We start from the raw sequence: 13,428 nt of genomic DNA, 5'->3' as shown, positions 1-13,428 counted from the left end.
GTACCTACCAACTTTTTGTAAAAGCTCACAATCTCTTTTTCAATACTCTCTTGTGTGCACAACAAATTTCCATCTAAATCTGTCAAAGTATAGATTCCTTTATTCTTATTTTTTTCCTTCACAGTTGCATGGAAATAAGCATTATTGTTGTCACCAAGCTTAAGCCAATTGACTTTAGATTTTTGCATCAGAATGTCTTCTGCTTCACTTCCTTCAACAGCAAATTATCAAAAGGATTATGTTGCAGTAAATTTTGGACCTGATGTAACTCCTGCCTAACTTGCTGGATTTGATTTTGCATATTGGTGAACTGTCTAGACAGAGGTCTTAAAACAATTTGGAGCCTTTTAAGCTTGTACCAAAGTTTTTCCATAGAAGTCCCTCTAGATTCCACATGCCAGCTACTAGCAACCAACTGCATAAAAGATGGATCCTTACTGATACAGTTGATAAATCTAAACAAGTAAACTCTTCTAGGCTTTTGAATCTGCAGGCCAATTTTGATAGGAGAGTGGTCTGAAATATTAGGATCTAAAACTTCATAAGAGGCATCTTGATACTTCTGAAACCAATCAACATTACCAATAACTCTGTCAATCCGAGAGTAAATCACATCAACAACATGCTTATTCGACCAAGTGTAATGGTTCCCTTTCATATCAGCTTCAAACAATCCCATATTTGACATCATGGTTTTAAGGTCCCTAACTTTGGTCTCAACAACATTATTACCACCAATTCTATCCTGACTATCCAGAACATTATTAAAATCACCAATCACAATCCAAGGCCCATTCAGATTTCTACCAATGTCCTCAATTTTGTTCCACAACTCCTTCCTTCTATCCAGTTGATTAAAAGCATAAATCACCAAAGCTACAAACTTAAGAGATTGATCCAAGGAGTATAATTCCACATGAATGAATTGCTCATCAGTTTGAATAAGTTTCAGATTCACTTCCCTGTGGTCCCATAACAACCAGATTCTCCCATTCTCATGTCTATCATAATTGTCCATATAATTCCAACTGCCACCTATTTTATTCCTTACTTTCTTAGCATTATGCATTTTAACTCTAGTCTCTAGTAAAGCCACTATAGGAACATTAAAAGAATGGAGGTAGGAGCTAACCTCTTTATTCCTAGCTACCTTGTTAATGCCCCTCACATTCCAACTCACCATCATTTGTCAAGTTGTGTTGTTCCCCTTAGGACAATCTCCAATCCTAAGTGGGGTGAAAATGTTTGAGTTTTGATAAGGCCCAAATGAACTTTTAGGAGTATGGATCATAGCTCTTTTACCTCTATCCACTTTTCCTGATGTAACAACTGTCCACTCATTCAGTGTCTCTTTATGTGGCTCATCTTGCTCTCTTTGTGGTTCTTCCTGTTTCTTTTGTGGTTCTTCTTGCTTCTTTTGTGGTTCTTCTTGCTATTCTGCACTCTTAATGACAACATTCATAGGCTTCTCTTCATTCTGTGTCGCCTCATTTTGCTTGGTAGGTTTCCACACCTTTTCTTATTGTATGTATTAATTCTTATTGTATTTTAATTTTATTATGTATCTTGATCTCTTGATTATTGGGATCACTTATTTTTAGGATAGATAGTTGTATCAAATATGTCAGGAAAAGCTATAAGAGAAATCTTAGTTAGGTGGTTGGATGACCTTGTATATATATCTATCGAATGTTTCTAATAGAGGCAGAACAACAAGGAGGAGGTGAAGCAAAAGCTAAGGAGAATGAAACCCAAGATGTCGCTGAAGATCAAGGAGGAGGTCAAAAAGTAGTTTGACGTCGATTTCTTGGCGGTGGCTTGATACCCCGAGTGAGTGGCCAACATTGTGTCGATCCCTTAGAATGATGGGAAGGAACGAATGTGTGTGGACTATCGGGACCTGAATCGAGCCAGTCCCAAAGATAATTTTCCTCTGCCACACATCGATGTCCTCGTAGACAACGCAGCCAATTTGGCTTTGTTTTCCTTCATGGAGGGTTTCTCAGGCTACAATCAAATAAAGATGGCGCCAGAAGATACAGAAAAGACCACGTTTGTTACCCTGTGGGGAATGTTCTGCTATAAGGTGATGTCCTTTGGGCTCAAGAACGCCGAGGCAGCCTATCAACGGGCTATGGTGGCTTTGTTCCATAACATGATGCACCGAGAAATCGAAGTCTACGTAGACGACATGATTGCCAAGTCCAAAACTGAGGAAGAACACCTCGTCAACTTGCGAAGGTTGTTCGAGAGGCTTAGGAGGTATCAATTGAGGTTAAACCCCGCTAAGTGCACCTTCGGGGTCAAGTCGGGAAAGCTGTTGGGTTTCATTGTAAGTCAGAAGGAAATAGAGGTGGACCCCGAAAAAGTAAAATCCATCCTTGAGATGCCAAAACCCCGAATCGAGAAGCAGGTCCGAGGTTTCTTGGGGCGTTTAAAATACATTGCCAGATTCATATCACAACTCACAGCTACCTGTGAGCCACTTTTCAAACTCTTACGCAAGAACCAGTCCGTTCACTGGGACAATGACTGTCAAGAGGCGTTTGAAAAGATCAAATGGCGCCTCATGAACCCTCCCGTACTTATGCCGCCGATGCCCGGGGGACCTCTCATCCTGTACATGACAGTTTTGGACGAGTCGATGGGGTGCATGCTGGGGCAGCATGATGAGTCGGGAAAAAGGGAGCGAGTCATCTACAACTTAAGTAAGAAATTCACGGCCTGTGAGATGAACTACTCCCTGCTGGAAAGGACATGTTACGCTTTGGTATGGGCATCCCATCGACTAAGACAGTACATGCTGAGCCATACCACCTGGCTGGTATCCAAGATGGACCCGGTCAAGTACATCTTTGAGAAGCCCGCTCTCACGGGGCGGATCGCTCGGTGACAGGTTTTGCTATCCGAGTTCGACATAGTCTACGTAACCCAAAAAGCGATAAAGGGAAGCGCCTTGGCAGACTATTTGGCTCAGCAGCCTCTCAATGATTATCAACCCATGCATCCCGAGTTCCCAGATGAGGACATCATGGCCTTATTTGAAGAGAAGCTAGAAAAGGACAGGGACAAGTGGATCGTGTGGTTCGATGGAGCATCTAACATTCTGGGCCATGGTGTTGGGGCGGAATTGGTCTCTCCGGACAATCAATGCATACCTTTCACGGCCAGACTTGGTTTCGACTGCACCAATAACATGGTTGAATACGAAGCATGTGCCCTGGATGTCTAGGCAGCAATTGACTTCAACGTCAAACTGCTCAAGGTGTACGGAGACTCGGCACTGGTGATTCACCAGCTAAAAGGAGAGTGGGAAACTAGGGATCACAAGCTAATACCCTACCAGACCTACATCAAGGAGTTGGCTGAGTTCTTTGATGAGATCTCTTTCCATCACGTTCCCCGAGAGGAAAACCAAATGGTCGATGTGCTCGCCACTTTAGCGTCCATGTTCCAGCTGACACCGCATGGAGACCTACCATACATAGAGTTCAGGTGTCGCGGCAGGCCCGCATATTGTTGTTTGGTAGAGGAGGAGCAGGACGGTAAACCTTGGTATTTTGATATCAAGCGATACATTGAAAGCAAATAGTACCCACCGGAAGCTTCCGAAAAAGACAAGAGGATGTTAAGGAGGTTGGCGGCCGGTTTCTTTTAAAGCGGGGGCATACTATACAAGAGAAACCATGACATGGTGTTGCTCCGATGCGTGAACACTAAGGAAGCTGGACGCATGCTGGAGGAGTTCCATGAAAGCTCTTTCGGTACGCATGCTAACGGGCATGCCATGGCTAGGAAGATCCTGAGGGAGGGCTATTATTGGCTCACCATGGAAAGCGACTATTGCCTCCATGTAAGGAAGTGTCACAAATGCCAGACGTTTGCAAACAATGTCAACGCTCCGCCCTTGCCATTGAATGTATTGGCCGCACCGTGGCCCTTTTCCATGTGGGGGATAGATGTGATCTGAGCCATAGAACCAAGGCTACGAACGGACATCATTTCATCTTGGTGTCAATCGATTACTTCACCAAATGGGTCGAAGCTGCCTCATACGCTAGTGTCACAAGGAGTGTGGTGGTTAGGTTCATCAAGAGGGAGATAATCTTCCGGTATGGTTTGCCAAGGAAGATTATAACAAACAACGACACCAATTTTAATAATAAAATGATGGGGGAAATGTGCAAGGAATTTAAGATCCAACACCATAATTCCACACCCTACACACCCAAGATGAATAGAGCAGTGAAGGCAGCCAACAAGAATATCAAGAAGATTATTCAGAAGATGACCGTGTCATACAAGGACTGGCACAAGATGCTCCCTTTCGTGCTACATGGTTACCAAACTACGAAGGGCCCTTCGTGGTAAAAAAGGCTTTCTCCTGAGGGGCCCTTGTGCTCACTAACATGGATGACGAGGAACTACCTTCACCCGTAAATGCCAATGTCGTCAAGTGATAGTATGCTTGAGACTTGGGGCAATTAGGAGATTCGTTGCATGTTTAACTTTTTGTTGGTTTCCCCAAGGGATTCCTGTCCTCCGTAAATTGCCGTCGCGATCATTTAAAGAGCGCGAGATTGATGATTCGTTGTTTCAACCCTGGTTTTGTGCCTTTAAGGATGCATATTCTTTTTAAATGATTCAAGCCTTTTCGCTCGACCTATAGGGATGCTCTAAGTGCTTATTTAAAACTAAACCCAATGGGTTTTTGCTAAAGAATTATTGCCTTTGAAACTACCCATGCATACACATGCACATGCATTTTGTACCTTATGAATCGACAGACAGGGACATGATCATTTCGCGAGGTGGTCAATACAGCGTCAAATCCTAGACAGGGATGAACCAAGGTAAGTGGTAGCATGGCCATATTTTCACTGCATAAATGCCATTTCCTGTTTTCAGATGCTCGGGGACGGGTATGAACAGGCACTAGGCTGGTGGTCAGCAGATCATCATCCTGTGACTGGCTCCGCATGTTGAGGAGGCCCTGTTAAGAGACAACCTAGTATCCTTTAAAGCTTCTGTCTTTTTATATGCCTAAGTTATCCTATGGACTCCGAGCAAACGAGCACGGACCCATAGGTGAACGCATGATTTTCTTGTTTGAAAAAAAAAAGGATGCACATGTTTAGCTTGCCTGGGCAAGGTTAGCTCGCCTGGGCGAGCACCCCCTGCACGAGAAAGGTTAAAAGGAGAGGGAAGGGGTGAGTTTTTCACCCAAAACTTCTTCCTCTCATCCAAAAAACGTATGCTCACTGGATCCCTTTGATTTCCAGCCTTAGGTCACCATTTCTCAATGTTTTTTTATTCCATTTTGCGTTGTTATTCATCCCCAACAAGAGATGGCTCCGAAGAAGCTTTCCACAAAGAGGTCCAGGAGGGACGCCCATGGGGAAAGCTCCAGCGCCTCTGTGGAGTTTGACAGTCACCGATTCTGAAGTGCCGAACACCAGCAGCATTTTGAGGCCATCAAGGGATAGTCGTTCCATAGGGAGAGGCGCGTCCAGCTCATAAAGGATGAGTACTCAAACATCCAGGAGGAGATAGCACGCAGGCATTGGACACTAGTGACTCCCATGGCCAAGTTCGACCCTGAGATAGTCCTAGAGTTCTACGCTAATGCGTAGCCGACGGAGGAGGGAGTTCGAGATATGCGCTCGTGGGTAAGGGGTCAGTGGATTCCCTTTGGCATAGATGCCCTTAGGCAGTTCTTGGGCCACCCACTGATCTTGGAGGAGGACCATCGGTGCAAATTCAGCCAGAGAAGGGACTAGGCCTCCAGCTTTGACGAGGAGGCCATCGCCCAGCTGTTGTGCATCCCGGGGCAAGACTTTGCCCGGACCGCTGCGGGGAGGCGGGTGTGGATTATGAGCACCAGCTAGGCAAGTGAAGGATGACACACAACAGGCTGCGGATCCACCACCACCTCAGCAGCCCGATCCGGTCATACCACTGAGTGTGGAGCTGTATCTACGACATATGGTTCGCCAGCAGACGGCCAACCACCGCGGGCAGGTGCAATTGCATGAGTCCTTCTAGCATTTCAGCCTCAGCCAGTAGGGGCAGGGCTCCCCTGAGGAGGGAACCGGACCCGCAGGATCCCCGGGCGAAGCGGAGGAAGCCCACATGGATGAGGATATGACTGACCTGCTCAGTCACCTGGGAGAGGGCGGAGCTACACGACCAAATTCGCCGCACTTATGATTCCATGTCGTCTAACATCACTGCTTCCAGTTATTATTTTTGTTTCCATTACTGCTTTCAGTTATTGTTTTTGTTTCCATTACTGCTTTCAGTTATTATTTTTGTTTCCATTGTGATCTAACACTGCTGCTTTCAGTTATTGTGTTTGCTCCCACCGTGGTCCGGCATTACGTCTCTCAATTTGTTTTGTCATTGTTTTTTATTGCGACTTATCATTGCATTTTCTTCGTTTATTTTGACGTAGGTAGGCCTTGCGTACCCTCGTTCGCACGACTTTTCAGAAAAGAAAAAAAACATATGTGATCGTAGATATCAACTTTGTCAAAAAGAAAAACAAAATAAAAATAAATTAGTTAACTAAAAAGCCAACATGCTTTGGAAAAGAAATAACTTCTGGCTTTTCTTTGAAAGGAAAGATTTACTGATCGTGACATAAAGGCTTTGTTTAAAAAAATGTGTGTACGCACCTAAAGGGTGAATGCTGTGAAATTTTCCCTTAACGCAACGCCCAAGATAGACTCGAACAAATGTATGAATTGATAAAGGAGAATATTTTGGAAACACTGGGTTGACTTAAATAGGAAAAATGATGAATCCTGAGCCCTAATGTCGCATGACCACAAAAACTTGATGCTTGAGTGTCCACATAGGTGCATGCGTGACCAGTTTTGCATAAAATTTCTGAATCATCATCGTTGCGCGCGTATCATGGAAATAATGTGGGACATCCCTTTACCCCTGGACTGCTGACCAAACCAACACCCTGACAAATATCATGTCCAACCGTTCTACAAGCTCTGAGCCAAAAATACCAACTCACCATAAACATTGACCCAGGGTGAGAATGTCCATCTTTGCCCTCGGAAGAAAATAAAAAGAAAAGAAAAAAAGAGAAAAAAAGAAGAAGTTCCTGATCAAAGATCGGAAGAAGAGGAAAAGAAGAAAATTCCCAATCAAAGATTGGAAGAAAGCAAAAAAAAGAAGAAAGAAAAATTCTCGATCAAAGATCGGAAGAAAAAAAACAGAAATATACAGAAAAGTCTTTGGACTAGACAATATCTGAACAATACAAAATTGTCACAAGCAAACAAGAAAAGAAAGGAAACCACGGCTTGAAGTGGTCCTCTCCCTTTGATCACCAACCAAAATCCTGTGCACTGACGACTTTCTTGCCCCGCACTAAACAAAAACAGAAAAGGAAAAGGCCCAAACAACTCAGAGCCGAATTTCCCACCAAAACAACATTCCCGAAAAAGTCCTATTGATCCATGATCACGCGTATAATATTTAATTTGATTGGAAATGATTTGCAAAATCAAGTCATGACATATCTATGGTTCGGAATTAGGATAAAACACTTACCTGTGTGAGACTTATACACTTTGAGTGATTTTTCTTCTTTTTTGTTGGACCCAATGTTTCCTCTAAATGGTCGCTTAGAAGAAAATTTTATCAGCATACCCTCCTTTCCCCTGGTAGACACGATGTTTTTCTCCAAAAACTATATGTTGCTATGATCAATTGGAGGTTCTGTTTCTTTGCTATAGCATGTTCGCATTTTAGCGAACGAACTCCGAGACTATTTTAGTCTCACACAAAGTCAAGAGCTACGTTGGTCTGAGTTCCTCATCATAAATTGAGGATATGTAGGAGCAAAAGCCTCGCTTTTGTCGACCACCCCACTTTTTGCTATCGTGACCTGTGAGTCCGTTGGCACGCGGAGACGCCCTATACGGTAACCCGCACACACTCATTTGCTATCCATAAGACTGAAATCCCGATAGCATGCAGAGGCTAACATCGTCATCTGCACCTTCCCCAGAGATGTCAGCGTCTTCTGGCCGAGACTGCGAAAAAGTCTCATTTGCTATCCGTAAGACTCAAAGTCTGATAGCATGCAGTGACTAACGTCGTCATCTGCACCTTCCCCGAAGATGTCAGCAACTTTCGGCCGAGACTGAGAAAAAGTCGCATTTGTTATCCGTAAGACTCAAAGCTCGATAGAATGCAGTGACTAACATCATCATCTGCACCTTTCCCGAAGATATCAGCATCTTCCGGCCGAGACTACGAAAAAGTCTCATTTGCTATTCGTAAGACTCAAAGCCTGATAGCATGCAGTGACTAATGTCATCATCTACACCTTCCCCGGAAATTTTAGTGTCTTCCGACTGAGACTACGAAATAGTCTCATTTGCTATCCCTAAGACTCAAAGCCCGGTAGCATGCAGTGACTAACGTCGTCATCTGCACCTTCCTGGAGATGTCAGCGTCTTCCGGCCAAGACTGCGAAAAAGTCTCATTTGTTATTCTTAAGACTCAAAGCCTGATAGCATTTTGTGACTAACGTCGTCATCTGCACCTTTTTCGGAGATGTCAGCGTCTTCCGGTCGAGACTACGAAAAAGTCTCATTTTGCTATCCGTCAGACTCAAGGGTCCGGTAGCACGTGGATATACCCCATGGTTATCCGCACCTTTATCATCCAGAGACAAACAAGTCCGATGACATCAGAATGATGATGGTCGGCCATTTCTAATCATTTTGAAGATTTTTGCAAGTTTTCCCAAATTTTTTCCTTTGCCATCCAGAGACGTCCAAGTCCGACAATGCGTTTCGCTGGTTGGGCTATTGATTGCTTGAGTGAGGATTCACTCGAACGAAATTAGTGTCTTATCTTTACTTCCATTTTATCTCCGATAAAAGATAAGTAAAGAGGGGCAACTATCATACCCTAATTTCGTTCGGGAACCATTGTTTGTCGGCATGCGACCTTCATTTGACCACCTCAAAATGTTTAACACCCATCGTTGTAGAATCCGTAAAGTTCTACGATGTTTAGGGAAGAAACCAGTCAAAAACACGAAAACAGGAGTGTATTTAGCAAAGTGGAGTGTGTGTAAATAAACTGTTACACTATAATTTCATCCGAGGACCATTGTTGATTGCTTCGGAAGGCTTAACACTCATCGCGGTGGAATTCGTAAAGTTTCGTGAGATTTTGGAAAGAAAACAGGCAAAAACATAAAAATAAGGGGTGAACTTATCAAGATAGGGTGTAAATAGAAATTCGAATCTAGGCCCTTCCGGAATATTTTGGAAGTTGGGTTGCTTAAGGAGGAAGCAACTGGGCGGCAAGCTCCTCCACGTTTTGTTGAAAAATGGTTTCTGGGGCTTCCGTAAAATTTTCGAAAATCTTGGGTAAGCATATTTCACTTAATATTGGTGAAAGGGAAGAGAAAAAACGTTGAAAATCAAATCCGAAAAACTTCCGTAAGGCTTCTGTAACATTCTGGGGCTTCCGTGGCTTCCGTAAAATTTCCGAAAATCTTGGGTAAGCATATTTCACTTAATATTGTTGAAAAGGGGGTGAACTTAGTAATTGGGGTGCGCTTAGAAATTTTCCTCAAGAAGCCTCTGGGCGGCAAGCACCTCCCTTTTTCCCTGTAAATAGGGGAGGGGGGCTGTTTCAAAAATATTCATGACCCATAGGCTATGTATTTCAGCTATTTTGGGTAAAAAAACACGTTTACGTGAAGAAGAATCAAGTCAAAGTGCTTCCGTAACGCTTCTGAGACGTTTCCGTGAGTAAATCTGTGAAGATTTTCCTGCGTTCTTCATCCGTTCTTTGTTCTTCAACTGGTAAGTGTTCGAATCTGAGACTTTCAATTCATTTCTTGTTTTGTTTGCTTTCATCTTCATCTCGTTCACTTTCGATTTTCTTTTCTTCCGTTTTTAACGTGCTTTAACCGTTTATTTAAGCCGTTATCTCGCCTAATAAATGAAAAATGAATTTCAACCGATCATTTGTGTTGTAATGTCGTTAAATCACTGTTAAAGCAAAATCTAACCGATCGTTCACGCTGTAACCTCGATTAAACAAAAAAAAAAGCAAAATAATAATAAAATAATCAAAATATCTTGAAAAAATAATAATAAAATAATAAAAATATCTTTGAATAAAATAATCAAAAAAATCAATCGGATGTTTTTCTTTGGAAGTTTCCTTGAATGAATTGACTAATAATCAAAGTGAAACTAAGGTTAAAATTTACTCACACATCAAGCTTTGTCCGTAAAAGTCACTTAAAACCGTTTTAAGGTCCAACGACTTAAACGGTCCTCTTTGCTTTTATCGGTTAACTTGGACCGTTCAAAAGCATAAAATCAACCCATAACTTTATCGCTTTTGCAAGAACTACGTAGATCTTATTTCCTCATCACAATTGAGGATGCGTAGGAGCAAAAGCCCCGCTTTTGTCGACCACCCCAAGAGATCGTTAATGATCCAACACCTTAATGTTTCTCTCCTTTCAAAAACAAGAGATCGTTAATGGTCCAACGTCTTAAAGTTTCTAAAATAAGAGATCGTTAATGGTCCAACACATTAACGTTTCTGTCCTTTCAAAAGAATCAAAAGATCGTTTAGTGGTCCAATGCCTTAAACTATTTTTTGTTCGGTTAAAATCGATCTTGCGGAAAAAGATCAAAACAATTTAACCAACATTTAGTTCTAAAATAAATTCAAATTGAGCTTAAAAAAATTCAAATTGAGCTTCAAACATAACTGAATTGACTTTCAGCTTGAAATTGGTTCATGAGCTTGAATTGAATTGACTTTCAGCTCTAAACCAAATTGGTTCATGAGCTTGAATTGAATTGAGTTTCAGCTTGAAAAAAAATAAATTCAAATTGAGCTTCAAACATAACTGATTCTTATCCAGTCAAATTGAGATAAACAAGTTCAACATGATATGACTCATTTCTCAGTGGTGCAAACTGCAATGGGAGTATAAAGTCAATTGTACCAAAAAATAATTGACATATAGTAAAAAAGATAAAAGTTAGGAACAAATTATTTTCAATACATTTTCTTTTATTGGTTGACATTCATTGGAAATGACAAAATTTGTTGGGTCCCACATCATATGTAATGATTTTCTCTCTCTTAAATTTGTAGTTTTCAATAAATTCCAACTAATTACAGATGGTGTGTTAGAAGGAGTATAGAAGGAGTATGCTAAAAACTATTTCATAGCCCTCCTTTGGTAATAAATTAACTATCATTTTCCATAATTAATTATTAAACCAAATTATTCTTCAAATAACAGATAAGACTGACGCTGTAAAAGAAAACTACCTGGAAAAAAACTCAGTACAGATATACATTTCTGTACCCAGAATGGTTTATATAGAAAATCATTTGCACATACCATATAAGGCATTCAATTGAGATTCACTTAATCTTGAAACCATTTTAATGCGGTCAAAATACAGGTCAGAAAGTCCACAGAGGCGCGCTTGGCTCACCATATCAGACTCTAGTTCGCCAAACCAAACCTTTTCCTATAAATTGAGCCTAACATCTCCTCTATGTTGCACATCAGTATTCATATTTCATATCATATAAGATAGCAAAGCCTATAACCCATGGAGTCAAACAACATGCCAGACTTGAACGGTGTCACTAAGAAGACTAAAGGTCGACAAAAGGTCCACACACACCTCCACTACTTGTCCAACCAAATTGCTATTGAGAAGAAGCGCTCAAAGGATTTAAATCATTTAGCGAAGGTTGCAGAGGATCAGTTCTGGTGGGCTAGGCCTATTGAAAGCATGACCGATTCCCAACTTGACAAGTATAAGAAGATGTTAGAGGAGTTTAAGAGACAACTCAAAGAAAAACGTGGGAACCTCAACTGATGATGCCCTATTTAAAGTTTTAGTCAATGTTTTTTAATTTAATATGTTTTAGAATGAGCACTAGCTTAATCAAATTAATGTTTGGGGTGTGGTTAGGATTGATTATCTAGGACTTATGTTTTCGTTATGTTGAATAGTCTTCATCATGTGTTGGTAAACTATGTTTCCTTTATGTTGTTTCTTTGCTTTGTTAGTGGAGTTTGTAATTGTGATGTAGTTTCTACATGATGTAGTGTTTGAATGATAGGGCATCTTAAATACATAAAAATCCAATTCTATTAGAAATTCCAACCTTTCGAACATTGGTTGGGGATTTTCATTTTCTCATCTTTAACTAAGGTAGGTTGAGTTTGGAGGTAAGCTTAAAATAGAACAGCACAAATAATTAAATCTCCATTCCATTTTGTAGGGGGTCAAAGAATAATTTAACATATTTTAAATAGATAAGTAAAATATTTAATTTATTTTAAGTAATTAAAATATATTTTTAATTATACTTTTAGTCTCCTAAATTTCAATTATGCCAATTGGATCCCCTACGTATCACAAATGTGTGATTTTAGTCCCTTAGATTTCAATTGTGACAATTGAGTGCCTTAGGTGTCTCTATTATGCGATTTTAGTACCTTAAAATTTATAATTGCACTATTAGAATTATCATTTTCCAGGGAAAAAATCACATTATTGTGATACCTTGGGGACTAAAATCCCACAATTACAATACTTAAATGAAATTTATACAATTGTGTACATGAGGACCCAATTGACGCAATTGATATATAGGGGACTAAAGTCACACATTTGTGATAGCTGAGGGATCCAACTAGCTCAATTGAAACTTTAGGTATTTCAATTCTCAATTGTGATACCTTAAGGACCAAAAGTATCATTAATCCAAAATGGAATTCATAAAATGCATGCAATCAATATTTTAAAATTTTTTATATTTTGTGTTTAGTCCCGACCATTTGGTTGGCTCTGTTAAGTGTTCATATGTCCATTAAATTTTTAAACAACAATTTGTGGTGGGTTTTAAAATCATCAATATTCATTTAGAATTTCAAATTAAAATTTCTAGCAGCTTAAAAACCGTCAAATCAATTAAAGAAAAAAAGAAAGAAAGAAAACATATTTGGAACATAAAGACAATTCACAATCCACAACCTCATGCCAACTCTTGACAATAATACATATGCACTAACCTTGAAAATTTTTTTTGGAAGAAAACACAATCTACAATCCAAAATCTCATGCAACTCTTCTCAATAATACATATGCATTTTCCAAGAAAATAGATCTAGTACATAAATCCCCAACTCTCATGCAACTCTTCACAATCCAAAATAAAAACAAAAACATCATTGGAACACAAGGATGATTCATTAAGGCCACAACTTTAACTTTCCCTTCAATGACAAGCACCTCATCAATTAAAGGAAAAAAAAACAAGTCCAAACACTTGAATTGAAGATGTCACAACCTTGACCATTTTTTCATAACTACCCCAATGCTACCC

General features: G+C 40.5%; 1 protein-coding gene across 1 annotated transcript; it reads right to left on the bottom strand.

The window, feature by feature from the left end:
- Nucleotides 1-187: 187 nt before the first annotated feature.
- Nucleotides 188-1,183, bottom strand: LOC114371379. Its single transcript, XM_028328841.1, has one exon. The coding sequence runs from the start codon at nt 1,181-1,183 to the stop codon at nt 188-190; it is 996 nt and encodes a 331-aa protein (XP_028184642.1).
- Between the last annotated feature and the right edge of the window lie 12,245 nt (nt 1,184-13,428).

This window comes from Glycine soja, chromosome 10 (genome assembly GCF_004193775.1).
Source record: "Glycine soja cultivar W05 chromosome 10, ASM419377v2, whole genome shotgun sequence".
Classification (NCBI taxonomy): Eukaryota; Viridiplantae; Streptophyta; class Magnoliopsida; order Fabales; family Fabaceae; genus Glycine; species Glycine soja.
Note: the sequence above shows the minus strand (reverse complement) of the source record. Positions and strands in the feature narration are given on the sequence as shown.

What these genes read in the sequence shown, in the direction of transcription:
- LOC114371379 (XM_028328841.1), bottom strand. Translation starts at nt 1,183, where the DNA reads ATGGTGAGTTGGAATGTGAGGGGCATTAACAAGGTAGCTAGGAATAAA.